This window comes from Leopardus geoffroyi, chromosome D1 (genome assembly GCF_018350155.1).
Source record: "Leopardus geoffroyi isolate Oge1 chromosome D1, O.geoffroyi_Oge1_pat1.0, whole genome shotgun sequence".
In the NCBI taxonomy this organism is placed as follows: Eukaryota; Metazoa; Chordata; class Mammalia; order Carnivora; family Felidae; genus Leopardus; species Leopardus geoffroyi.
Genome location: NC_059329.1, coordinates 9,855,562 through 9,881,382, shown reverse-complemented (window position 1 = coordinate 9,881,382; position 25,821 = coordinate 9,855,562). Strand labels below are relative to the sequence as shown.

Sequence of the window (25,821 nt, the reverse complement as noted above, 5' to 3'; positions counted from 1 at the left end):
GAAGGAAGGCGGGGAGTGGGGAGGAATAGCCACAGTTAGAAACATATTGAAGGGATAGCTACGGTTGTGAAAGTCAAGTCGCAGTTCTCCTTTCTTTTCTACTTAGGATTTGCCCCAATTGGCCCAATAACGCTACAATTCAGTCTTTTCTGCGCATGTCAAGGACTTTTGTCCCTCGGCGGACACCGTTGCCAGCCAAAGCTATGTCTGCGCGCTCGCCACTTTGGTAGGGAGCCGAATTCTACCTTTTTCACCCGTGCCATGGCGAGCCGAGGGGCTCGTCAGCGCCTGAAGGGGAGCGGGGGCAGCGGCGGGGACACGGTTTCGGCCGCCGACAAGCTGCGGGAGCTGCTGTGCAGCCGGGAGGCGAGCGGCGCGGAGCCACGGACCGAGTAGGTGTGCGGGAGTGGCGGGGGCGTGGCTGCAGGGCCGCGCGGGGCTGTCCTCGGGAGGGTCTGCCCTGGCGGCGCGGGTGCGGCCAGGCTGCTTTTTCCCCCAGGTCCTTCTGCTCTTCCTGGACGGGTCACGTCCGGTCTTCGCGCCGCCTCGGGTCCCCCACCATGGGTCCCATTTTGCTCGGGAAGAAAGCCTGGAGTGCCGCTTCAAGGCTGTTTGCTGGCCCAGGCCCACAGTGTGCTGGCGTCGTGGTGTTTGAGTTGGCAGAGCCTCTGTGGGCAGAGCATACCTTTGTTGGCTGTGTCTCACAGTCTCCTTCATTGCCCCCAAAGCCCTAACCCCTTGCTCTAAAGTGTGGGCCCCGCAACCTCCAGCACCTGCAGCCGTCTCTCCCGGGGCACTGCGGGTTAGGACTGCATTAACGGAGCCGACAACATACGGAATGGGAGGAGGTTATGTGCTTCGCACAAATTAGGCCTGAACAAGGGGGAGATGAGTAAAGCCGTGGAAAGTAATGACCTTGTTAAGAAAGAAAAGGAAAATGAGAGCTTTCTGGCCTTCAAGGAGTGTCATGGATACAATGAATTAAAGTGTATGAGTGAGTTTACCCCTTAAAAGTAGGAATTGGAAGGAGTAATTAAGAATAACAAAGTTCCTCATCCCTTGTTCATTTCTCAGAACAACTAACTTGTTAGGTGAATTACTGAAGTGTGCTTTGATACCATTGCCATTCCTGTCGTTTCTGTCCAGTTTTAGGCCTTCTAGTTGTTGGGTCTTGCTGAGGCATCTTTTCTTTACTTCTGAGCAGGTTGTCTGGGAACAAAGCAGGACAAGTCTGGGCACCCGAGGGATCTACTGCTTTCAAGTGTCTGCTCTCAGCAAGGTTATGTGCTGCTCTCTTAAGCAACATCTCTGACTGCGATGAAACCTTCAACTACTGGGAACCAGTAGGTGATTTCTTTAGTTTTCTTGTTCTCGATTTCACTGCTTGGGGCCTTGTTGCCAATCAAGATACAAGTAATACACACGTGTGACTGGTAGTAAACTTTATTTTCACTTTTGTATTCTAAGCTGATGATTTTGTATTCTAAGCTGATCAGTTGTTGAAGGCCATAGGAAATTGGGCTTCTTGCAAAAAAGATGTAATTTGTAATTTTCTTAAAAATTATTTTAAATCAAAATAATACTTAGAGATACTTTTTAAAAAACCAACAACTGTGAAACTTAAAGGGAAAAAAGTAGCTCTCTGTTCCATTGCTCGTATAGCCAAATCCCAGTCCCTAGAAGGAACTACTTGCTTTGAGCTTTTGAAGTTACTCTGATGTTTGCCAAAATAAAAAAGCTACTAAGTAGTGTGCTTATTCTGCTATTTCTTAATTTACACATTTGTAAGTCTGCTGACTTCCTATTACGGAAAATTTAGAGGTGAAATTTTCTAATCCTATTTTACATTTTAAACAAAGGATGTTTAGAGTAGGTAGCTTAAGGACAAGGTAAGATTTAGAGTTTGTCTGTTTTGGCTAATGAATACTAAAAAAAAAAAAAAAAAAAGTGGAGGGTAAAATTCAAGCTTTTAACGTTGACCAAACAGTCTTGTGGAATTTAAAATGTCCTAAGATTGTTCATTATAGGGTCATTTTGATTATCTATTGGAAATCTTGTTGAGAATGTCAGTATTTTTTGTGTATCTTTGTCTCTTTAATGTTTTTGCTTAGAAACTTCACTTGCAACCTGCTAGCAAGGATCTCTGGCCAATTTAACCCAGAACCTATCTGTTTTGTACTTTCAGACACACTACCTCATCTATGGGAAGGGGTTTCAGACTTGGGAGTATTCCCCTGTTTATGCAATTCGCTCCTATGCCTACCTGTTGCTTCATGCCTGGCCAGCTGCATTTCATGCAAGAATCCTACAAACTAACAAGGTAAGGGCAGGCCAACTTGGAAGCAGTTACAGCTGAACAAGAGGCGAGTCTCTGGAACAGTTTTCAGAAAAGGGAAAAATAGATTGGTAGGTAGGAAAGGACTTTTTTTTTTTTTTTTAAGAATCGTTTATTCATTGTTAAGTAACCATTAATGGAGCAACTTTAAAAAATTTTTTATTCCGCAATAGTTGACCTGCAGCTTTACATTAGTTTCAGGTGTACAGTACAGTGATTCAACAATGTTTTATATTACTATGTGCTCCTCAAGATGTGTTTTCTTATTCCCTATTACCTATTTGACCCATTCCTCTCCCTCTTCCCCTCTGGTAACCATCAATTTGTTTTCTGTATTTAAGAGGGTTTTTTTTTTTTTTCTTTTGGTTTGTCTCTTTTGTTTCTTAAATTCCACATATGCGTGAAATCATACGGTATTGGAAGTTGTTGCAAATTGCAAGATTTCATTCTTTTTTATGGCTGAATACTCTACCATTGTATGTATATATACCACGTCTGCTTTATCTGTTCATCTGTCAGTGAAACACTTGGGCTGCTTCCATAATTTGGATATTGTAAATAATGCTGCAATAAATACAGGGTTGCATATATACTTTTGAATTAGTGTTTCATTTTCTTTGGGTAAATAGCAGTACTATTACTGGATCATTCAGTAATTCTATTTTTAATTTTTTGAGGAACCTTGATACTATTTTCCACAGTGGTTGTACCAGTTTACATTTCCACCAACAATGCATGAGTTCTTTTTACTCGACATCTTCAACAACACTTGTTGTTTCCTGTGTTTGTGATTTTGGCCATTTCAACAGGTGTGAGTTGAGATCTTCTTGTGTTTTTTTTTGTTTTTGTTTTTGTTTTTGTTTTTAAATTTTTTAAAAATATTTTTGAGAGAGAGGGGTCAGTGTGCAAGCTGGGGAGGGGAAGAGAGAGAGAGTGAGAGGAAGACACAGAATCTGAAGCAGGTTTCAGGCTCTGAGCTGTCAGCACAGAGCCCGATGTGGGGCTCGAACCCATGAGCTGTGAGATCATGACCTGAGCCGAAGTTGGACGCTTAACTGACTGAGCCACCCAGGCACCCCTTTGCCCACTTTTTAAATTGGATTATTTGTGTGTTGTTTTTGTGTGTGTTGGGTTATATAAGCTTTTCTCATGTTTTGGATATGAACTAGTGGACCAGCTTTTTATCTGGTAGGTACTTTGTTAAGAGCTGTGGGTGTAACAGTGACCAAATCCTTGCCCCCATGGAATTTATAGTTTAGTGGGGGAAGGTGAAATTGAACAAGTGATTTTAAATGCAGTGGGTTGAGGTATGTGGGTGGCTCAGTTGGTTAAGTGTCTGACTTTTGATTTTGGTTCAGGTCATGATCTTAAAGTAGTGGGGTTGAGCCTGGAGTTGGGCTCTGTGCTGGGTGTGGAGCCTGCTTAAGATGCCCTCTATCCCTCTCCCTCTAACCCTTACCTGCTTGCATTCTCTCTTGAAAAGAAAGGAAGGAAGGAAGGAGGGAGGGAGGAGAGGGGGAAGGGAGGATGGGGTGAGGGGAAGGGGTATGGGGGGAGGGGGGAGGGAGGATGGAAAAGAAAGAAAGAAATGCAGTGGATCTTACGGCGGAGAAGTACAAGGTACCATGGGACAGCATCTTAGGGGAGACTAAACAGAGTGCTGAAGGATAATAAGTAGGAGTTAATGGAGACCTAATCTGATGACTTTTTACGAATTTGCTATGATGTGTCTTGGCATGGATTTCTTTGGATTTGTCCTATTCGGGAATTACTAACCTTCTTAAATATTTAGGCTTACATCTTTTTGCTAAATTTGGGAAGATTTTGGCTATTATCTTACAGAGTACTTCAGCCCTGCTCTGTTTGTTTTCTCTTAAGATTCCAGTGATATCAATGTTAGATGTTTAGACCTAGTACCCTAGGTCTCTGAGGCCCTATTAATTTCTTTCTAGTCCGTTTTCTGTGTTGATTGAGCAATTTCTAATCATCCAGTTCATCAATTGTTTCCTCTCTGCTCTCCATTCTGCTGTTGAGCCTGTCTTTTGAGATTTTATTTTGGTTATTGTATTTTTTCAGTTCTAAAATTTACATTTGGTTTTTCTTTATATGTTCTGTTGCTTTACTGAGAATTTCTATTTTTTTCGTTTGTTTCCAGTGTGTTCTTAATTGCTCACTGAAGCATTTTTACATTGGCTCCTTTAAGAGTTTGTCAGGTAATTCTGACCTTTATCCAATTGGTATCTATTGATTGACAATTTTCAGTTTGCCATCTTCCAACTAATTTTCAGTTGAAGCCTTGGCCATTTGGGGTATTACATTCTGAGACTGAATCTTCTTCCTGGGCCTGAAGTGCTTCCTCTGCCTTTTTGGGTTTTATTTAAGCCTTCTTTTTGGTCTGGCTGCTTTTGTTACCCTCTAGCAGGAGAAGGGAGAGAGTTCTCCACCTTTGTTCTTGCCAGATGGGGGTAGAAGTTGAGGTTCCCCACTAGACCTTCGCTCAAGTGGCCAGGAAAGGGATACTTGACTGCTGCTAGGTGGGGTGAGGAGGTGGAAGTCCAGGCTTACCCAAGTGGTCACCACTGACACTGTGTCCAGAGAGGGAGCTCATTACCACCAGCGAGAATCAAAGTCCTGGTTTCCTACTGGATATTTGATGGCGTGGGTGAGAGTTGGGCTACATTCCACCCCCCCTCCCCCCCCCCTCCCCCTCCGCCGGGGGTGTTTTGCTGGAGTAGAGTGGTTATTGTCTGAAGGCTTTCTGTCTTGTTGGGCTACCCCTCTCTTGGCGTCTTGGCTAGATCAGCCAGGCTTTGGTTGGTGTTAGTTTGTGCTCATTGGCATTTCTAGCTGCCACCTTCTTTAGCTCTAAGTCTGGAACGTATAAGGCAAAAATAAAACTTAGGGAACTTACCACTGTGTTTTTCCTCTGGTCCTAAAGTCCCTAGGCAGTCTGCCATCTTCTCTCTACCTTGAGTCTTCTTAAGTTTACTTTACCTGTCATGTGCAGAGTTTTTGGTTTTACATAGTAGGAGGAATAGGGAAAAGTACAACTAATCCACCTTGTATGAAGCAGAAGTCCCTGATTAGAGAACTAGACGTTCAGTAGGAATCAGCTAGGTAAAGGGAAAATGGGGATGTGGGAGGAAAGCCATGAGGCGGGGAAGAGGGCCAGCATGGCCTTATATAAATAGGCTTGATGCTTGGAAGAGAGTGAGTGGTGGAGTGAGTTGCATGATACTGAAAGGTAGGAGGAGGCCAGATTTATACAACACCTGGTAGGCTCTAATAAGGAATTAGGAATTTCTCCCCATGCCCACTGGCTCCCCAGGGCATTCTGAACCCATCCAGAGGCTTTAGAGGAGAGACAAGATGGCATTTGCGTTTTAGACTCATCAGAAAGATAGCACCTATAGAAAGGGATAAAACTGTCCTTTGCTTCCCTATCTATCAATTCATTTTTTTTTTTTTTAACTTAGCAGAACAGACATATACAGGATGAGGTCTTCGTAGAGAAATGACAATATGCAGTGCTTAAGGCTTTTATTTCCACTTGGATATCCACTGTCCCTTGCAATTTGACATGTTCAATCGGATCCATCACTCTTTCTTTTATGTCAATGACACGAGCAGGAAGCAGAACAGGAATGAAGATTTCCCTTCTTGTTCTTTCTTCTAATCTCCTCCCTGTTAGGTTTTGCCAATGGAAGCCACTTGGCAACGGGGAATTAGCTTATAGAGTTCCAGCTCCAGCATCCTGATGCACAGTAGACAGGGTAGATTGTTGCTGAAAGACCATCTGGTAATAATTGGCACCCCTTAGTGTTGGTTACCTTTCCAACTTCTTGCCACTCTAAACAAGAATACCTTTGTTTTGTCTTGTCGAACTCTGCTCAGGAGTGGGATCCCATACATACATCCATAGGCTACTTAATTTCATGGGATACTGCCAGATTGCCCCCCAGAATGGCTATCCAACTTCACACTTGCACAACTCTGTTCCACATTTCAGCCACCTCACACCTCCTGAGCACTTGATATTTCTGACTTGATAATTTTTGCCCTTCTCATGGATGTGAGCTGTTTCTCATTTTAATTGCATTTCTCTGATTAGACGTGAAGTGCAATATTTAATAGTCATTTGTTTTTCCTTTTCTGTGAATTACCTATTCATATCCTTTGCCTGTTTTTCAATTGGGTTTTCTGGTTTTCTTGTCTGATTTGTAGAAGTTTTCAATAGTAACTAAGTACAGGTTTTAGATACTGGAAATCTTTTTGGCTGTCCCCTCTGTGTTAACTGTGCTGTGGACCTTTGTTGAACAGAAATCTTTAATTGATACAGTCAACCCAATTAGTTATTCACTTAAGGTTGGTGGGTTTTGGGTCTTTGCAGAAGAAATCTCTCTTCACCACAGTTCACAAAGATATTCTTACATGTTTGCTTAGTTTTATAGTTTTACCTGTCACACATAAGGCTTTAATCCATTTGGATATTTTTTTAAAGATACTTAAAAAAATAATCTCTACACCCAATGTGGGGCTTGAATTTGCAACCCCAAGATCACGAGTAACATGCTCCACCATACTGAGCCAGGCAGGCACCTCAATTTGAACATTAGTTTTTATAAATGGTGGAAAGATCCAGCTTTATTATTTGTGATAGAGTGAACTGGATTTTTCTGTACCATCTGTCAAGTAATCCATCCTTTCTCTGATTTGTGATAGCATAGCTATCATATACTTTATTCCCACATGTATGGGTCTTTGCTTTGGCTTCCTTATTTTAGGTCATTGGTCAAATTGTCAGTGCCATATTTTTATTATTACGGTTTTGTTGTGTGTGTTAAATATCTGGTTGATAAATTTCTCCCTTTGTGCGTTTGAAAATTTGTATTTTAAAAATCATTTCGGTATTTGTTTGCCCCTCCCCCAAATTCTGCGTTTTGATTAGAGTTGTACTGAATTATATATTAATAGGAAAATCAATGTGTATAGGTTTGTCATTTCATTCTTAAGATGATATATTTACCCATTTGGTTAGGTTTTCTGGGTCTTCTAGTAAAATTTTTAAATGTCCCCATTTCAGTCTTAGCCAGTCTTGGGTAGGTTAAGGCTTACATTCTTAATACTTTATGTTGCTGTTGTGAAAGGAATCTTATTTTTTTTTTTTTTTAGTTGGTCATTGTTGATACAGAGGAATATAATTGATCTTTGTTTTTTGATCTTAATCTAAATCTTGCTGAATTTCCTTATTAGTGTCACTCATGTATCAGGTGAATCTCTTGGATTCTCTTTGATCTGTGTGTGTAGAGTTTAGTTTCTTTTATTCCATATCTAATACCTCATTTCTTTTCATTTTGCAGCAACCAGGACTTCTAGTTATATGTTGGATGTTGTTGTGGGGGCACTGTTATCATACTTGTAAATAAAACTCTTATATTAACTCAGGCTAATTTTTAACTTTGTAAATGTGTTTTGTACTCTCCCTAATTAGACGAGGGGTCCTTAGGCATGTGGACACTTGGTACTAAAATTATCTGAATTCCTAGGAGCATCTAAAATAGTGGTCAGTGTTTACTAGGTTTTCAGAGTGTTTTTATTGAGTTAATGAAACTGGTATTTATTGGATCACTTTATTGAACTCTGGAATTTTTTGGTTACAGTGATGAAAACGGCAAGTATTTTTAAGTTATATAATACAGTTATATTAATTATAACCTCTATTTCAGTAGTATTTAGATTGTGAGGTATTCAAGGCTTTTAAACATACCACTGTGGGGCACCTAGGTGGCTCAGTCGGTTAAGCATCTGACTTCATCTCAGGTCATGATCTTGTGGTTGGTGGGTTTGAGCCCTGCATAGGGCTCTGTGCTGACAGCTGAGAGCCCGGAGCCTGCTTCAGAGTCTGTGTCTCCTCTCCTCTCTGCCCCTCCCCTGCTCATATTCTCTCTCTCTCTCTCTCTCTCTCAAAAATAAATAAACATAAAAAAAATTAAAACAACATACCAGTGTGCTATAATATGAAAGCTATTCAATAGAACCCTATTATGTTTATTTTTTAAATCGATGTTTTTAATTATAAAAGTAATAAAATCACATTACAGGTATTTGGAAGGTAAGAGGGAAAATGTGCACCTAACTCCTACCAGCTTGATTTAGCCACCTTTACCATTTTATTTATTTATTTATTTATTTTATTTATTTATTTATTTATCATTTATTTATTTTCTAATATGCTTTATTTTTAGTTCAATTTAGGACACCGCACAATTGAGTGGAAGGTCCAGAGATTTCCCATATACACCCTGCCCCCACACATGTATAGCCTTCCCCGTATCCACATCCCCCATTAGAGTAATACACTTGTTACAATCTATGAACCTGTATTAACACATCATTGTCATCCAGAGTCCATCCTTTATGCCACCTTTACCATTTTATCACATTTCTTTTCAGCCTTTTCATATGCTTCTGATTTCCAAAGCTGTGATTGTGATGTGTAAATAATAATGTACATTTTTACCTGGTATTTTGTAATTATCGGTAATTATCAATATATAACGATTTAGGAAATGTTTGTTGAATATAGGAGTTTTATATCCTATGAATTCTTTGACTGTTTCTGTAACCATAAATTTTATCTGTGTAATAGTACATGAAATGTATGTAGCAGAATTGACTGATTGCCCTGTAATCGGATATTGTGTAGTTTTTTTTTAAATGTTCTTTTTCCCCCCTTAAATTAATAGTGCTGCAGTGACCATTTGCATGAGTAGAACTAACCACCCCCCTCCATATTTTCAGTTACTTCTGTGGGCTGGACTCCTAGAAATAGGTACAGTGGATCTAGGGGTATGAAAATGTTTGATTCTTGATAATACTGCCTTTCAGGAAGATCACACCAGTTCATAGTGTTACTAATAACAAATGAAAGTGGTTTTATCTTGAGTTTTCTTGTTTCTATGACTTCTGTTTTCTTCTTCTTGGTTTCTTTCAGATTCTTGTCTTTTACTTTTTACGATGTCTCCTGGCTTTTGTGAGCTGTATCTGTGAACTTTACTTTTACAAGTGAGTATGAAAGCTTTGCTTCTGAAAGTGCTATGAGAAAGGTCAGTACAGCATAAGATTATTTCTTTTTTTTTTTTTTTTTTTTTCAACGTTTATTTATTTTTGGGACAGAGAGAGACAGAGCATGAACGGGGGAGGGGCAGAGAGAGAGGGAGACACAGAATCGGAAACAGGCTCCAGGCTCTGAGCCATCAGCCCAGAGCCCGACGCGGGGCTCGAACTCACGGACCGCGAGATCGTGACCTGGCTGAAGTCGGACGCTTAACCGACTGCGCCACCCAGGCGCCCCAGATTATTTCTGATAGCATAAGCAGTATTTATAATAGAAAATACTTTTCTCCTGGCTCCTAATAATATATTTGAAGTAGGACTTAAAATTTTTTTCTCACTTTATTGACCTACAATTGAAATAGAACATTGTGTAAATTTAAGGTGTACAGATAATTGATAAAGGTATCTGTAATGAAATATGACAGTAAGGTTAACACATACCTTACTTGACATGAGTACAACTTTATGTGTGGTGAGAACATTTAAGACTTGCTCTTCTAGCACCTTTCAAGTATATAATAATGTATTGTTAGCTATAGTCACCATGCTGTATATTAGATCTTCCAGAACTTATAGTTGGAAGTTTATACCTTTTGACGAATATCTCCTAATCCTCCCTGTCCCTGACCCCCTGCTTCCCCAGCCCCTGGTAGCCACCATTTTACTTTGTTTCTGCAAGTTTGGCTTTTTTAGATTCCACGTGTGCGTTATTACACTATATGTCTTTTAGTATCTGACTTTTCACTTAGAGTAATGCTCTGAAGGTCCATCCACCTGTTGCAAATGGCAGGATTTCCTTTTTAAATGATAATATTCCATTGTATATCTTTTTTAAGAGTTTTATTTTTTAAAAATATTTCCTTGAGAGAGCCAGAGTGGGGACTGGGGGGGGGGGGAGAAAGAGAGAGAGAGAGAGGGAGAGAGAGAAGGAAGGAAGGAGGGAGGGAGGGAGAGAGGGAATCTGAAGCAGGCTTTGCACTGTCATCACAAAGCCCATGTGGGGCTCGAACTCATGAACTGTTAGATCATGACCTGAGCTGAAGTCAGGCACTCAGCTGAGCCACCCAGGTGCCCTATTCCATTGTTATATATGCAACATTTTCTTTATTCATTCATAGATGGACATTGAGGTTGATTCCATGTCTTGGCTGTTGTGAATAGTACTGCAGTAAACATGGGAGTACAGATATCCCTCCATATCTTCATATAAAGTGAAATTATGTTTAAACACCTCTAACTGGTGTTTTATTTGGTAGAATTTAGTAGAGCCTTATTTTTGGTCTCAAGATAAATATGATTTACCTCTTCACCTTGAGCTTAGATGAACAGAAATTATTTCTGTTGTGGGACTTGCTGCTCTTAAATTTTTTTTTAATGTTTATTTTTGAGAGAGAATGCAAGTGGGGGAGGGACAGGGAGACAAAGAATCTGAAGCAGGCTTCAGGCTCTGAGCTGTTAATCCTGAGCCTGACTCAGGGCTTAAACCCACGAATGGCAGGATCATGACCTGAGCCGAAGTTGGACGCTTAACCACCCGAGCTACCCAGGTGCCCCAGGGACTCACTGCTCTTATTTGCACTCAGGACGTGGTCTTTGCCCAAGTACCTGTTGGTTGGTTGAATGTTAGTGGAAGTATTAAGCATTTAAGTGTCCGGGCGCCTGGGTGGCTCAGTCGGTTAAGCGTCCGACTTCAGCTCAGGTCATGATCTTACGGTTCGTGGGTTTGAGCCCCGCATCGGGCTCTGTGCTGACAGCTCAGAGCCTGGAGCTTGTTTCAGATTCTGTGTCTCCCTCTCTTTCTGCCCCTCTGCCACTTGCGCTCTGTCTCTTTCTGTCTCAAAAATAAATAAATGTTAAAAAAAAAATTTAAAAAAACATTTAAGTGTCGCAGTAATAAAAATAGCCACTTTTTTTTTTTTTTTTACTTGAAACCTAACACATTTTTTTTTTTTTTAATTTTTTTTTCAACATTTATTTATTTTCGGGACAGAGAGAGACAGAGCATGAACGGGGGAGGGGCAGAGAGAGAGGGAAACACAGAATCGGAAACAGGCTCCAGGCTCTGAGCCATCAGCCCAGAGCCTGACGCGGGGCTCGAACTCACGGACCGCGAGATCGTGACCCGGCTGAAATCGGACGCTTAACCGACTGCGCCACCCAGGCGCCCCGAAACCTAACACATCTTAATAATGCTTTAAGGGGTATTTAGACTTAATAATCATTATTTAAAAAATCTTCCCACTGCAAAACAGATAAAAATGTCAGATAAAATTCTTTGAGTCGGGGTGGCACAGGGAAGAAGAAAGAAAGCCAGTGCTGTCTTTGAGGATTGTAACCATACAGTGGTCTACTTAAGGGTTTAAGACTGAGTTCAAACCACCTTTGTGGTCCCTCAAACCCTCCCCCCACCCCAAGTTGAGAATTTATTTTAAAACTGTTACGGGTTGGTAGTACTCCTAGGCATCTTGCAAAAACAAATGGAAAATTTCTCCAGAGAAATCAATTTTTAATCCAGGTGTGAAAGAACGATGACAAATAAAGTTCTACTGAACAAGAAGTTAAATAAAAACAAATCACAAAGCACAGAAGAGAAGCAGACTTATGTGAGAACCAGCAGAAATAACAACAGAAAGCTGACCTGCAAAACTTTATTTATTAGGAATTATTAAAATAAGAATATAAAATAAATGATAATTTTAAAGAAATAAAGAATTGAAAACATGAATAAGAAACAAGAGCCTAAATAATCCATTGAGTGAAAAGGAACTTGGAGAATGGGAGGAAATACTTGAAAACCATGATCTGAAAAGAGCTTCAGTTCCACAATATATAAGAAACTCGTCCAACTCAATAACAAACTGGTTAAAAAAGGACCAAGAACTTGAACAGACCTTTTTCTAAAGAAGATGTATGCTTAGCGAACAGGTATATGAAAAGTTACAGTGTCACTAATCCTCTGGTAAATGCAAATCAAAACCACAATGAGCTATATGACCTCATTCTTGTTAGAATGGCTATTACCAACGAAAAAACAGCTGGTGTTGGCAAGAATATAGGTTTGGAACTTTTGGATCCTGTAGGTGGGAAAGCAAAATGATATGGCCACTGTGCAAAAACAGTATGGAGGATCCTCAAAAAACTAAAAGTAGAAGTACCATATGATCCAGCAATCCAACTTCTGGGTATTCATCTAAAAGAACCGAGACAGGATCTTGAAGAGGTATCTGTACTTCCATGTTTATTGTAGCACTATTCACAGTAGCCAAGATGGGAAACAAGTTAAGTGTCCATTGACTGATACATGGTGGGGGGGGGGGGGGGGGGAAATGTGGTATATACGTAGAATGGAATACTCAGTATTAGAAGGAAATCCTGTAATAATGTGACAACATGCATGAGCCTTGAGGATAGGCCAAATGAGCTAACCAATTAAAGATGGACAAACACTGGCTAATTTGACTTGTGTGAGGATTCTAAAATAATCAAACTCATGGAATCCAAGAATAGAATTGTGGTTGCCAGGGGTTAGGGAAAGGGGGAAATGAGGACTTGCTGATAAATGCATATAAAATTTCAGTTGTGCAAGATGGGTAAGTGCTAGAGTGCTACTGTACAACATCGTGCCTATTAACGATGCTGTAGTTTACACTTAAGAGTCTGTTAAGAGGGTACGTCTCCCATGTGTTAGTACCACGATAAAATAGAAAAGCTGAAAGGAAAAAGGAGTGAGACTACAAAAATGGCCCAGCAGATTTGAAAAGAGAAGCAAACACAACTTGTAGAAGTGAAAGTGAACAATTGATATTTAAAGTTCAGTGGCTAGTTGAATCTGCCAATTAGACGTGTTAATGAGTAAGTTAGATCGATTTGAAGAAATAAGTAAAGGGGCGCCTGGGTGGCTCAGTCGGTTAAGCGTCCGACTTCAGCTCAGGTCACCATCTCGCAGACCGCGAGTTCGAGCCCCGCGTCGGGCTCTGGGCTGATGGCTCAGAGCCTGGAGCTTGCTTCCGATTCTGTGTCTCCCTCTATCTCTGCCCCTCCCCCGTTCATGGTGTGTCTCTCTCTGTCTCAAAAATAAATAAACGTGGGGCGCCTGGGTGGCGCAGTCGGTTAAGCGTCCGACTTCAGCCAGGTCACGATCTCGCGGTCCGTGAGTTCGAGCCCCGCATCGGGCTCTGGGCTGATGGCTCAGAGCCTGGAGCCTGTTTCCGATTCTGTGTCTCCCTCTCTCTCTGCCCCTCCCCCGTTCATGCTCTGTCTCTCTCTGTCCCAAAAATAAATAAACGTTGAAAAAAAAAATAAAAAATAAATAAATAAACGTTAAAAAAATTAAAAAAAAAAAAAGAAATGAGTAATAATGAAGTACAGCACGACAAAAAGGAAATAAAAGGAAAATACGAAGAGATTAAGACACCTACCTCTGTGGTAGATTTGACCGATCCAGTGTTTGTCTAATCAGATTCTAGGAGATGATAGAATGGGGAGAAGGCCGTATTTGGGGAAATAATGGTTAAGAATTTTCCAGAATCCGTGAAACCCAAGATCCTAATTCATAGATTCAGGGAGCCTAACCTATCCTGAGCTGGGTAAATAAAAAGGAATTAGTGAAACTACATAGAACACTAAGGGTAAAGAAGATCTTAAAAGTTGACAGAGAACTAATAGAATATATCTACAAAGGATTATTAGACTGACAGAAGCCTTCTTAAAATCCAGAACATTAAAAAAATATATATATATTCCAAGTTCTTGGAGAAAATGGCTTCATCCTAAAATTGTGTACTCAGCTAAATGCTCTTTTAAGACGCACTAAATAAGACTTTTTTTTAGACCAAACCCCCCTCCCCCAAAAAACAAAAAAGAAGGAATTTGCCATTAGCAGATCCTCAGTAAAGACACTTATAAAAGATAGCCTTAGCTGGAAGCCAAGGTAATCCAGAAAGAAGCTCTGAGCTTCTCTAAGGGACCTGAGCAAGAGAATGGTTTACACAGGCATATGTTGGAACAGATGTTGACCAAATGAAGCAGCAGTGATTGCTCATAATGTTCAGAGTTAAAGACCTCCACGAAAGAGGTAAAGGAAGTGTGTAATGGCTTCATTTTGAGGAATGTGGACTTACACATGGTGTATCTCCTCTTCTCTTCTGATAACTACCCTGTATTGAGTAACTCTGTTCCAGGTGCTCCCAGAACTTTCCCATGTATTGTCCTCACACAAATCTTAGAAAGTAGACCTTAGCATTACCCTCACTTTACAGATAAGGAATCTGACAGTGTTGTCGCTAGACCGGGGTACCACTGTTAGTAAGTGGCGGAGCCCAAATTTGAACCTGTGCCCCTCTGAATGTGAGGCCTATTGTTTTTCCACTTTGATGCTGTTTTCCTATTGATCGTCTACCTACTCTGAGTCCAGAAAGCATGCATTTCTTTTTAGGTAGAGTGCTTCTCTTCTACTTAAAGAATAAGCATGTTTGGGTTTGTTAGGCACACAAAATTGCTGACAAACCTGTCCAGGCAGTTCTGTGTTTGACTTTAAATCTTCAGTGTTCTCTGGGAAGCAGGCATGTTTTTGTCTTTTGATTTGAAATGTCTGTCCCTAAGATTTGCCATGCTGATAGTCTTTGCTTTTCTCCTAGGGCTGTGTGCAAGAAATTTGGGCTGCATGTGAGTCGGATGATGCTGGCCTTCTTGGTTCTCAGCACTGGCATGTTTTGCTCATCATCAGGTAAGTAAACGGGCAGGGGAAGGTGTAACAGGTGCACTGATCTTTCACAGCTGAGCTGAAAGGAAGACTTTGTGTAGGTGTAGGTTACATTGTATAGCATATCAGTAGTTTGCAGAGCACCGTTATCTGCATGATCTTCGTCATCCTTTACGGCAGTCCTGTGTTAGTATGATAAATATTTTCCCATTGTGCAGATGAGGACTTGGAAACTTAAAAAGGTGAAAAGTTATTTTCACCATACTGCTTTCTATTACATGGTTGTAGATTTTTTGTTTTTGTTTTTTGTTTTTTTTATCACTTCCTCACAAGGCTGAAAAACACCAACACCTGTTGCCTTTCCCTGCTGTTAGGGGGAGAAAAATAATTTTGTTTTTCTTGTTTGTGTGTAAAAACCCTGTTCTTTATGGTTCTGCTTTCTGTTTCTTATTTGCGATGTATTCTGTAAAGGCATACGTCCTCCCTGTTGGGCTTTTTTTTTCTTTTTTAAGTAAACTTAAAGAGAAATTACAATATTAGACTGGTGGCTTACAAACTGTGCTCCAGTGAACACTTGTGTTGTCTGAGCTGAGTCACAGTGGCCTATTGTCAAAAGGTAGCCTGTTTCTGATGCTCTGAAAAAAAATTAAGCTACTAGTTATAATTATGCCAGTTTTTTTTTTTTTTTAATTTTTTTTTTTCAACATTTATTTATTTTTGGGACAGAGAGAGACAGAGCATGAACGAGGGAGGGGCAGAGAGAGAGGGAGACACAGAATCGGAAACAGGCTCCAGACCCTGAGCCATCAGCCCAGAGCCCGACGCGGGGCTCGAACTCACGGACCGCGAGATCGTGACCTGGCTGAAGTCGGACGCTTAACCGACTGCGCCACCCAGGCGCCCCTAATTATGCCAGTTTTAATGTCTGCTTGTGTATACCAGAATCTAGTATATACACTAAATATACACACAAAAATAGCATCCAGCACAAAAGTATGTATTTAACTTTGTTGACTGTATCAAAATCTGTGTTCTGCAGGGACCTCAGGATTCCACACCTGAATAATTAAAAAAAATTTTTTTTTTAATGTTTTTATTACTTTTGAGAGACAGAAACAGAGCACAAGTCAGGGTAGGGGCAGAGAGAGAGGAAGACCCAGAATCAGAAGCAGGCTCTAGGCTCTGAACTGTGAGCACAGAGCGTGACGCGGGGCTCAAACCCACGAACAGTGAATAATTTTGAGTGTCACTGCTCTAAACGAGACTGTGCTGTTCCCTCTGAGCTGGTAGAGGCCTCTCATTCGTCTGCTCCCTTCGTCTCTACATTGGCAGCTGTAATTGATAGCTTTGGATGGCATCAGTATTACTTAGCATTGATCAGTGAAGATGTACCTTAGGTTTTTTTAGTTATTTTGCTATTCCTAAAACTGATTGAGTGTGGGAGGTGTTCAGGAGTGGCTTTAGCTTTGTCATCTCAGTTGAGGATATTGAGGCACAGAGAAATTCAAGGCATCCTTTTACATACAGCTTCTAAACCCTTGACAGACTTTGTGAGATCATACTGCCCTTCGTTGTGGTCCTTGCCTCATGCTGATTTTTCTTTCCTAGTGTTACGTGAAGCAGGCCTTGCATAGCCTGGAGAGGCAGATCTGCATTTTTGTGTCCCCTTGTTAGAAACACTGATCAAATGTTACTGCAACAGAGACCCTGAAAGTACTCCGTCCTCTGCTGTTTACTGTAGTAAACAGTTACTTTGTTGTAACAAAGTAATGCTAGACAAAAGTAATTAGGGGACATCTAAAAGCCAAATTATCCATGTCAGTGGATGCAGGATGTGATATTTGGCCCTTGAGAAGGCTTCCTAGACTTCCTATGGAGTAAAGTTAGTGCCAGGACAGTCTCGGAAGACTACCAGAAGATAAAATTCTTCAGAAATAGTCAGTAATGGTTCTGAGTTTCTTGAAGCCTATTCTCTGCCTGGAAATATAACTGGAAATCTGTAAGTTCTGGATTTGGAGTACAGGCCAGGAGAAGAATGGCATGGTTTATATTGTATAAGTAGGCAGTGTTGTTGGTACCTAAAAAACAGGAGTGAGAAAATAAGAATTCCCTTGAACTTCATTGTTAGTTAAGGAGTATCACGTTACTACACATTTGTCCTACAGTGTTCCTCAAAACCTGTTCCTGGTGATTGACCTCCTGCAATGTGGGTAGATTTTTGATAATACCTAATCAGTCTCCTACTTTTGTCCCCCCCCACCCCCCTTCTATTCCCCTTTTCTTTACCCTTGCAGCGCTCCTTCCTAGCAGCTTCTGTATGTACACCACGCTGGTAGCCATGACTGGCTGGTATTTGGACAAGACTTCCATTGCTGTGCTTGGAGTGGCAGCTGGGGCTATCTTGGGCTGGCCATTCAGTGCTGCCCTTGGGTAAGAAACCAACACAATTCATCTTCTGGTATCATTGGACACACAGTCAATCTGAGCGTTGGCTTATCTCCGTGTTCCTTGGTTATGACCTGAAGTCAAAGGAATGAATCAGACCTACCCAAATTCTGGGAGTTGGAAGAATCTGTCTCTTGGTGTTTATTGTTAGGACTAAATCTAATACCAGTAGTGACTCTTAGGCATCTGCTGTGTGTTAGGTGCTACGAATCCCCTTAGAAACTTTATTCCTAAACCTTATAACAGCTTTGCAGGAGAAATCCAAGTAGTAGTGCTTCAGGAGGGAGAAAGTAGACTCCAGGAGGGTGAGAAATTTGCCTTGAAGGTGATGACTGCTTTTGGATCCAGGCCTCCCTGACCCCATCACTGATGTTTCTTCTACGCTACACCACTTGGTGACATGCGTTTCCCACTCCCAGGCCTGAAGTCGGACTTTACCCGCAGGCTCGTGGTGTTAGCTCAGCAACTTTTCCCCAAGCAGCTTTGTTGCTCATGTTCCTTGTTTTTGCCACTTTGGCTCTAGTCTGTGCTGCATTTGCTTCTCACCTGCACTGCAGGTAATTTGGAAAAATACTGTAGTTTGATGTTAAGGTTATCGTCGTACAGCTGACCCTTGAACAGCCTGGGTGTTAGGGGCACTGACCCCCTGCACAGCCCAAAATCTGCATGTAACTTTTGACTCCCCAGAAACTTTACAATAGCTTATCGTTGACCAGAAGCCTTACTGATTACTTACTCAATCAACACGTACTTGGTGTGTTATATGTATCCTATACCGTATTCTTACAATAAAGTTAAGCTACAGAGAAGAAAGTGTTACTAAGAAAAGAAGATTTATTCACAGTACTGTACTGTATTTATAAGAAACAATTGGCATACATGCGGACCCACGCAGTTTAAACCCATGCTGTTCAAAAATCAACTGTACTAGTCTATTTCTATTGTAAGAAAAATGCCAGTTTGTTTTAGGTAGAAAGAATTCCTAATTTACTTTGTCCGTAGCCTCATCTTCAAAGGTACTTTTATATACTTTCGTATATATCTTTCTAGAAACTGTCCTCATGTGTAAAGGCACACACATGGACATCCTGGAAATTAAATAGGATTACCTTGTACCTGTACATACTTTTTGTTGTATCTACATTGGTCTTTGTACAGATGGCACAGCATTCCACTTTCTGACCCTGATGTGGCCGTTGCCTTATCGGGAGAGATTTAGTTTTCAGTATTCACCTATGATGTACAATGCTTTAGTGAACGTTTTTGTCCACATGTCTATACATTTGTGGAAATTTATTGATACGGTAAATTTCTGGAATGGGGGTTACTAAGAGGATCAATATTCTACATTTTCTTAATTGTCTTCTATTTTTATTATTTTTTAACTTTTACTTTTGAGAGAGAGTGTGAGCGGCTGAGGGGCAGAGAGAGAGAGGGAGGCATGGAATCTGATGCAGGATCCAGGCTCTGAGCTGGCAGCACAGAGCCCAATGAGGGGCTCAAACTCCCAAACCTTGAGATCATGACAAGAGCTGAAGTTGGTTGCCCACCCGACTGAGCCACCCAGGCATCCCCTTAATTTGTCTTTTAAAGGCTGGTTTCCCCACCTCCAATCTTTGATTCTGTTTATCCTCAAAATACTGTATTCAGGATTTTGTGTGAGGCCTTCTTCTTTTATCTCAACCATCTTGATAATTCAAAACTGAGCTCACTATCTTCCCTCCATATCTGTTCTTTTATCTATGTTTCTATCCCAGTAAATGATACCATCATCTGCTCAGTGCTCAGTCAGGAACCTGAAAATTACCTGTGACTCTTTTCTTTTTCCCATGTCCTGTTTGTTATATCTCCTGAATATCTTGAATCTACTTTTCTTCACCTCTGCTCCTGAGTTACTATGCAGACTCCTAAATGATTTTCCCATCTCTAGGCTTGATCTCTGTATATCTGCTTTCTATAATCAAACTAGACTTTTCTTCCTAAAATGCAAATAGGATTTTATCACGGCCTGTTTTGTTTTAAACTCTATAATAGTTTCCCTGTTGCTCTGTGTCACAGAAGTTGACAGCCTGTGGCCTGTGGGCCCAGTGCAGCTGGTCTTGTTTTGTGCAGCCCAAGAACTAGGAAGTTGTTGTATTAGAAAGGGTTGTTAACAACACACCCACACCCACCCACCCACCCACATACACACACACAGTGCAGACACACACAGAACATGAAACAGAGACCATATGTGGCCTGCAGAGCCTAAAATATACACTGTCAGGTCCTTTCAATAAAAAGCTTGCCAACCTCTGTTCTAACATGACTCAAAAAACCCCAATCCTGTCTCCTTTTTAATTCTCCAGTAAGTAAAAGTATTTTTTTTTTTTTTCACTTCCTCCATTCCTTTTACTCTGCCCCATCGACATGGAACTTTATGAGTTCCTCAAATACGTTTAGGTGGCACATATTGATTGGTCTGCCTTTAGGGGAGATCAGTGATTTCAGGATCACAATCAGCAGTCTACCATCATTTATTGAATACTTTGTGCTACATGCTGCTGATACTGTGATAAGACAGTTATGCTTCCTGCTCTTTTGGAGCTTATATTTTAGTAGGAAAGACCGACCTTGAACAAGTAAATACAAGTATGATGACTTACCAAAGGAGAAGTACAGATGCCATGGGAATGTCACTGGTTGGGCAGAAAAAAATGAAAACACAAAAAGTTAATGCAAAACTTAGATAATAGAATGTGGAAGTTCCTATCACAGAAGAGATGCCTTGTGGTAGCACATGACATTGCTTAGTATATGATAGACATGATAATGCTATGTAAATTCAGAGACGGGAGAAATCGGTTCTGCAGAGGAGTTGAGAGCAGAGCCTGTGGTGAATTTTGGGTAAATTGTGTCGTATCAGATTGGTGTGGGGAGGGAATTTCTTGTGGCGGGAGCATGGGTGAAGATTCTGGCTAGTGTACCAGATCTGGAGGTCCTGGGCATGAAGGTGATTGTTGATGATGTAAGAGTGGAGGTACCCCCTGAGAAAACGACGTAGAGAAAGAAGAGTAGAAGTTTGCTTCTGGGAAATAGACCGTGGTAGGGCACAAAAAGGAAAAGGTGCACTTGGGAAGAGGCCAGGAAAGAGCAGGAGCCAGGAAGCCTAAAGAGGACGAACAGATGCTTTGTGTCAAGTGCCACAGGAAGACCAAGGTAGATGGAGGTAGTGATCTGGTCTGGCTGAGGGGAGGTGCCTGTCGACCTTATGTCATTCTTCCTGCCTTAAAGCCAGGCCTTCAGGAAGAAGTGGGGAAGGCAGCGTATATATGCGACTTGCTTGTGGAATTTAAGTGAAAGGGAGAAGAGCAAATGGTATTGGAAGGGGGTGTATCAGAACTGACTTACTAAAGTTTGTAGTGTTAGCAAAATTTTTATAAATCATGGAAGAGATTTGTATTTATTCATTTGGCAGGGTTGGTGTAGGACCACAGGGCACAGTTACTTAGAATTAATGTATTTTATATGTCTGTCACACATGAATAGGTATACTAAGGAGCTCCTTCCAGAAGCTCAGTAATAATGTTCCTTGTGCGTCGTGGGGTGTGAAGTACTATCATGGGCTCTCTAAACAGAACACTGTATTTTTGAGAAGACATCCTCTTAAATACCAGCGTTCTTTCCTCACTATAACTGCTAGAGACATTTTTCCCCCAGTGTTCAGCATGAAGTATGTGTGAATCAGACTTCTTTGAGTCTATGTTGTAAGTATTTAATTTCCTACTTTGTTTCTCTGTTAAATAGTTTACCCATTGCCTTTGATTTGCTGGTCATGAAACACAGGTGGAAGAGTTTCTTTCATTGGTCTCTGGTGGCCCTAATACTCTTTCTGGTGAGTTTTATTTTTTTCCCTGTTTTGTTTGAACATTGTAATGAAAGCATGTTCTGATGTAGGAAAGAGAACATTAGAAGTTCATTCTGTTATTTGTTCTGAAGTTTATCCTGTTCCCCCTGGGAGAATGTTTGCAGAACAAACCCCTGCAATTGCTGTTTATTTCCTGCTCTGTTTCAGGTGCCCGTGGTGGTCATTGACAGCTACTACTACGGGAAGCTGGTGGTGGCACCACTGAACATTGTTTTATACAATGTCTTTACTCCTCATGGACCTGATCTTTATGGTAAGGCCTTAGGGACTCTGGGGAAGGGCAGGAAATGGCTTCATTTGCCTGAACTTTGACATTTCAACGTAGTTTCTTTATTTCATCAAATATTCTTTGGCAAATACAGCATTTCTTTGCTGGTATTCTTTTTAAAAAAGAAATGACATTCGGCTATAGCACAGCGGTGATTAAGTAACCAGTAAATGTTTCTTCTTGATTGATGTGATTTCTGTTAGTCCTGTCTGTCGTTCTCGGTTTGTCGTGGTTCTTGATGTTACTTTTTAAAATGAAAAGTTACTTTTTACTCTTTCCATTAGGAAATCAGTATGATAACAAAAATAGGAAAATAAAAACATTCATAATCCTGTCATCTCCAGATAGCTGTTGTTAATACTTTGGAGTCTCTTCCTCCAGATGTCTTGTGGACATACACACATTTGGTATTAATTTTTCTTTTTAAAATTTGCATTAAGTATCAGGGATTAGGAGAGAAAGTTTGGAAAATGGATAGAAATAGCAGAGCAAATGGTGGAGTCAGCATGAGAAAAAGGTGGGTAGTTTGGCCAGCTTTAAAGGGCTGATGCCTTTAATCTGGGGAATATATTCTGCATTTTACCTCCATCTCCCTCCCCCTCCGCCACCCCAATGCCTTCTTTCAGCCAGCACTGAGCCGGTTTTATTTGGCCCCCGAGGGCATTTGTGTTGGTGACAGCTATGGAGGATTGTCCTAGAGATATTCCTGGTCAGATCAGCCAAATCAGTAAACATCTTTTGAGACCATTTTTCATTAAAATAAGTGTAGTTTCTTCTGCCTTAATTTTCTGAAGGTCTTGAAGCATTTTTTAATATGTGATTGTCCTGGGGCTCTGCTGTGAAACAAGTTAATACTACCCCTGTGTCTTACCAGTTTAAGCCATGCCGATCACTTTCCTGTGCCACTTTGTCCACAGGACCAACAGATTTGATGATTTGAAGTAAGCATACAAATAAGATTTAATTGGGCCTGTCAGGATTTGTGGAATCTTGTCATTTAGATGGCAGGAGGTAATAGGTCATAATAAACCGTGTTTTGTCTAGTGACTTGAATTTCCACACTGTCTTGTTAGAGAATAATTGTTAAGTGAAGGAATTTTAATGTTTTTAAAAGTTTATTTAGGTAATCTCTGCACCCAACGTGGGGTGCAGAATGCACAACCTCGGTATCAAGAGTCACACACTCCTCTGAGCCAGCCAGGCGTTCCCTAAGTGAATGAATTTAAAAAGGCTCCTTTAAGACTTCAAGATCCCCAAAATGTGAGAAAAGCCCCAATTTTAAGCTTTCGCCTCTAGATGTCTCTCTTGAGCTGGAGAGAGTTTGTATGTTTTTAATTCCCCCTTGTTTTAGGTTACTTGTAACATTTTATTTGATTGTGTAAGACCATAGAAGGAAGACTCTCCTTTTAGACCCAGATTGCATGTTAGAAACTGATTTACATGGAATCTATGGAAGCAAAATACCCATTATGTATAGGTGAATAAATTATGTTAACTTGAGTTTAATTTTGGGAGACTGTCTTCACTTTTTAAAAATTAATTTTTTTTTTTTAATTTTAAAAAATTTTTTTTTTTCAACGTTTTATTTTTGGGACAGAGAGAGACAGAGCATGAACGGGGGAGGGGCAGAGAGAGAGGGAGACACAGAATCGGAAACAGGCTCCAGGCTCTGAGCCATCAGCCCAGAGCCCGACGCGGGGCTCGAACTCCCGGACCGTGAGATCGTGACCTGGCTGAAGTCGGACGCTTAACCGACTGCGCCACCCAGGCGCCCCCAAAATTAATTATTTTTTATTTTTAGAGAGCACCTACATGAGTGGGGGAGAGGGGTGGGCAGAGGGGGAAAAAGAGAGAGAATCTTAAGCAGACTCCGTGCTCAACATGGAGCCCATCTCAGGGTTCAATCCCAGAAACCTGGGATCATAACCTGAGCCAAAATCAAGAGTCAGACACTCCATCAACTGAGCCACCCAGGTGCCCTTGGCTTCACTTTCTAAATAGGTTATTACATAGTGGTATTAAAATAATTTTTTTAATGGTTATTTTAGAGAGCGCACATGCAAGCAAGCAGGGGAGGGGCAGAGAGCAAGGGAGACACAGAATCCGAGCAGGCTTCAAGCTCTGAGCTCTTAGCACAGAGCTCAATGTGGGGCCTGAACCCACGAACCGTGAGATCGTGACCCTAGCAGAAGTCGGATGCTTAACTGACTGAGCCACCCAGGCGCCCCATCAAAGATTGACTTTTTAATAGATGCTGTACAGTTATCAGAGAGTAAGATAGCATATGTTTTGTCATGGTAGCTTCAGCTGTTTCACTCTACATACATGTTGGGCCCTATTGGGCATCATTTTGACTATTTTGTTAGACTTGACTGCTCCAAGTGCTTCATTACCTATTGTAGGCATAGGTTTCTTCTCTGAAAGTTACAAATGCATCATGCTGATAGTTTCTACATTCATGTCTTAGTGCTGTTTTTTGGATGTAAGAGCAAATAAGCCTATAATACTTAAACAATTAGTTAAATGGACTTGAGTTAAAGAAACATGGACTAAGCTGCCTTTGAGCATTTGTGTCCTCATAACTTGCTGTCCCATACGGCTACAGTCACACGAGTAGATAATTATAGTCAATTGTGTTACGTACTACAGTGGAAAGATGGGGAATCACAGGAGCAAGTCCATCTGGTGGTAGCAGAAGGACTTCTTGAGTCAAGCCTGGAAGGAAGAGTAGATGTTTGGTGAGTAGATGCTAGAGGGGGTATATTTCAGACAAACACAGTGTTCAGGGTAGGGACTGCAGAGACAAAAAAATAAAAAAGTAAAAAAAAAAAAAAATTTGAATATTGTGAAATTTTTTTTTTTTTACAGCATTAGCTAATTTTAGATAGAAACTGTACAAACATGAGCAAGATAAATTCAGTTTCTCTGTTGTGATTATAATATAAATATTTACTCCATTATTCCTGGTTTTCACAGGGACCTTTCTATACTTGCTTGGCCAGAGAACATCTATGAATGACATATTCCAGACCTGAGCTGGCTCTTTTGAAGCCAGGAGAAAGAAAAAGAGTACTTTTTCACAACTATAAATTATAATTGCTTCTGTTTATCAAATGCCTATTCTATACGAGAGATTTTATATAACATTGTCTTCTCCTCACAAGAACTTTGTGAGAGAGGCATTATTTATGTTTATTCCCAGCTATGGAAACCAAGGTGGAAATGCACATAAAACCAAGGGACTTACACATAATTAATAGGTGGCAGAAATGGGATAAGAGCCCAGGGCTGTCTGACTCCCAAGCCTGTGTTTTTTCCACTGAAAACAGCCTTAGCAAAACTCTGGAGTTTGGCGTTTGAGACTCTACAAGAGAAGACTCTACAAAAACAGAGTGTGAGTTGGAGATAGAGGAAGATAAGATTTGATCTAAAGAAGGGGCAGGAAGTTGTGCCTCTGAAGGCCCACACACTGGGCTTGGAGGGTGATCAGGAAGCCTCAGAGAGCTTCGATGGCACAGTGGTATGCACGCTGGCAGGCTCTCTTTCACAGGGGAGCATTGCTCCATGCTTGTTAAAGAATATTTGGACAAGGAAAAAAATACTTGGCATTTAGGAAATTTAGTGTAGACATAAAATTGCAAAGTCATAGGCAAAGCATCTCTTTGGTGTCAAAGATCAAGAGGTGAAATTTAGTGTTGCAAAAAACAAAGTGACTGGTCATGGCACTGATTTTGCTTCTTACCCTTGTAACATTTGGCGTTGGCAGATGTCGGGGTTGATAAGTATTTTTATGTGGAGAGTGAAGACTGGTGCTCTCTGAGGAGTTGAGGCCTGGAGAAGGCGTGGGAGGGCGGGTATGAGAAATGCTCTTTCTTTAAAAACAACAGTGGGTCGGCTCAACGATGCCACTTTGCAATTTAGGACGTGATCCCTGCCTGTTGATGTGTTCTATCAACATCTGTCACATCACTGGACAGGAAATTTCAGAAGGCAAAGGCAAATGGCCTTTATTAAAGGCCCAAAGTTTTCCATTTGTGCAGGAGCAGAGG

General features: G+C 40.9%; 1 protein-coding gene across 10 annotated transcripts in view; it reads left to right on the top strand.

The window, feature by feature from the left end:
- The window catches only part of ALG9 (ALG9 alpha-1,2-mannosyltransferase), a 105,164-nt gene continuing 79,343 nt past the window's right edge, over positions 1–25,821 (top strand). For 3 of the 10 annotated variants that reach the window (XM_045482767.1, XM_045482762.1, XM_045482769.1), the window contains exons 1-8: positions 2–392; positions 1,205–1,343; positions 2,186–2,320; positions 9,330–9,400; positions 15,088–15,176; positions 17,447–17,582; positions 21,384–21,471; positions 21,652–21,757. In XM_045482767.1, the coding sequence (XP_045338723.1) occupies positions 262–392; positions 1,205–1,343; positions 2,186–2,320; positions 9,330–9,400; positions 15,088–15,176; positions 17,447–17,582; positions 21,384–21,471; positions 21,652–21,757 (895 nt within the window). In that variant the 5' untranslated portion in view covers positions 2–261. Of the gene's footprint in view, positions 393–1,204; positions 1,344–2,185; positions 2,321–9,329; positions 9,401–15,087; positions 15,177–17,446; positions 17,583–21,383; positions 21,472–21,651; positions 21,758–25,821 lie in introns of all 10 variants that reach the window. The other 7 variants (XM_045482768.1, XM_045482766.1, XM_045482763.1 and 4 more) reach the window with 5 other exon arrangements.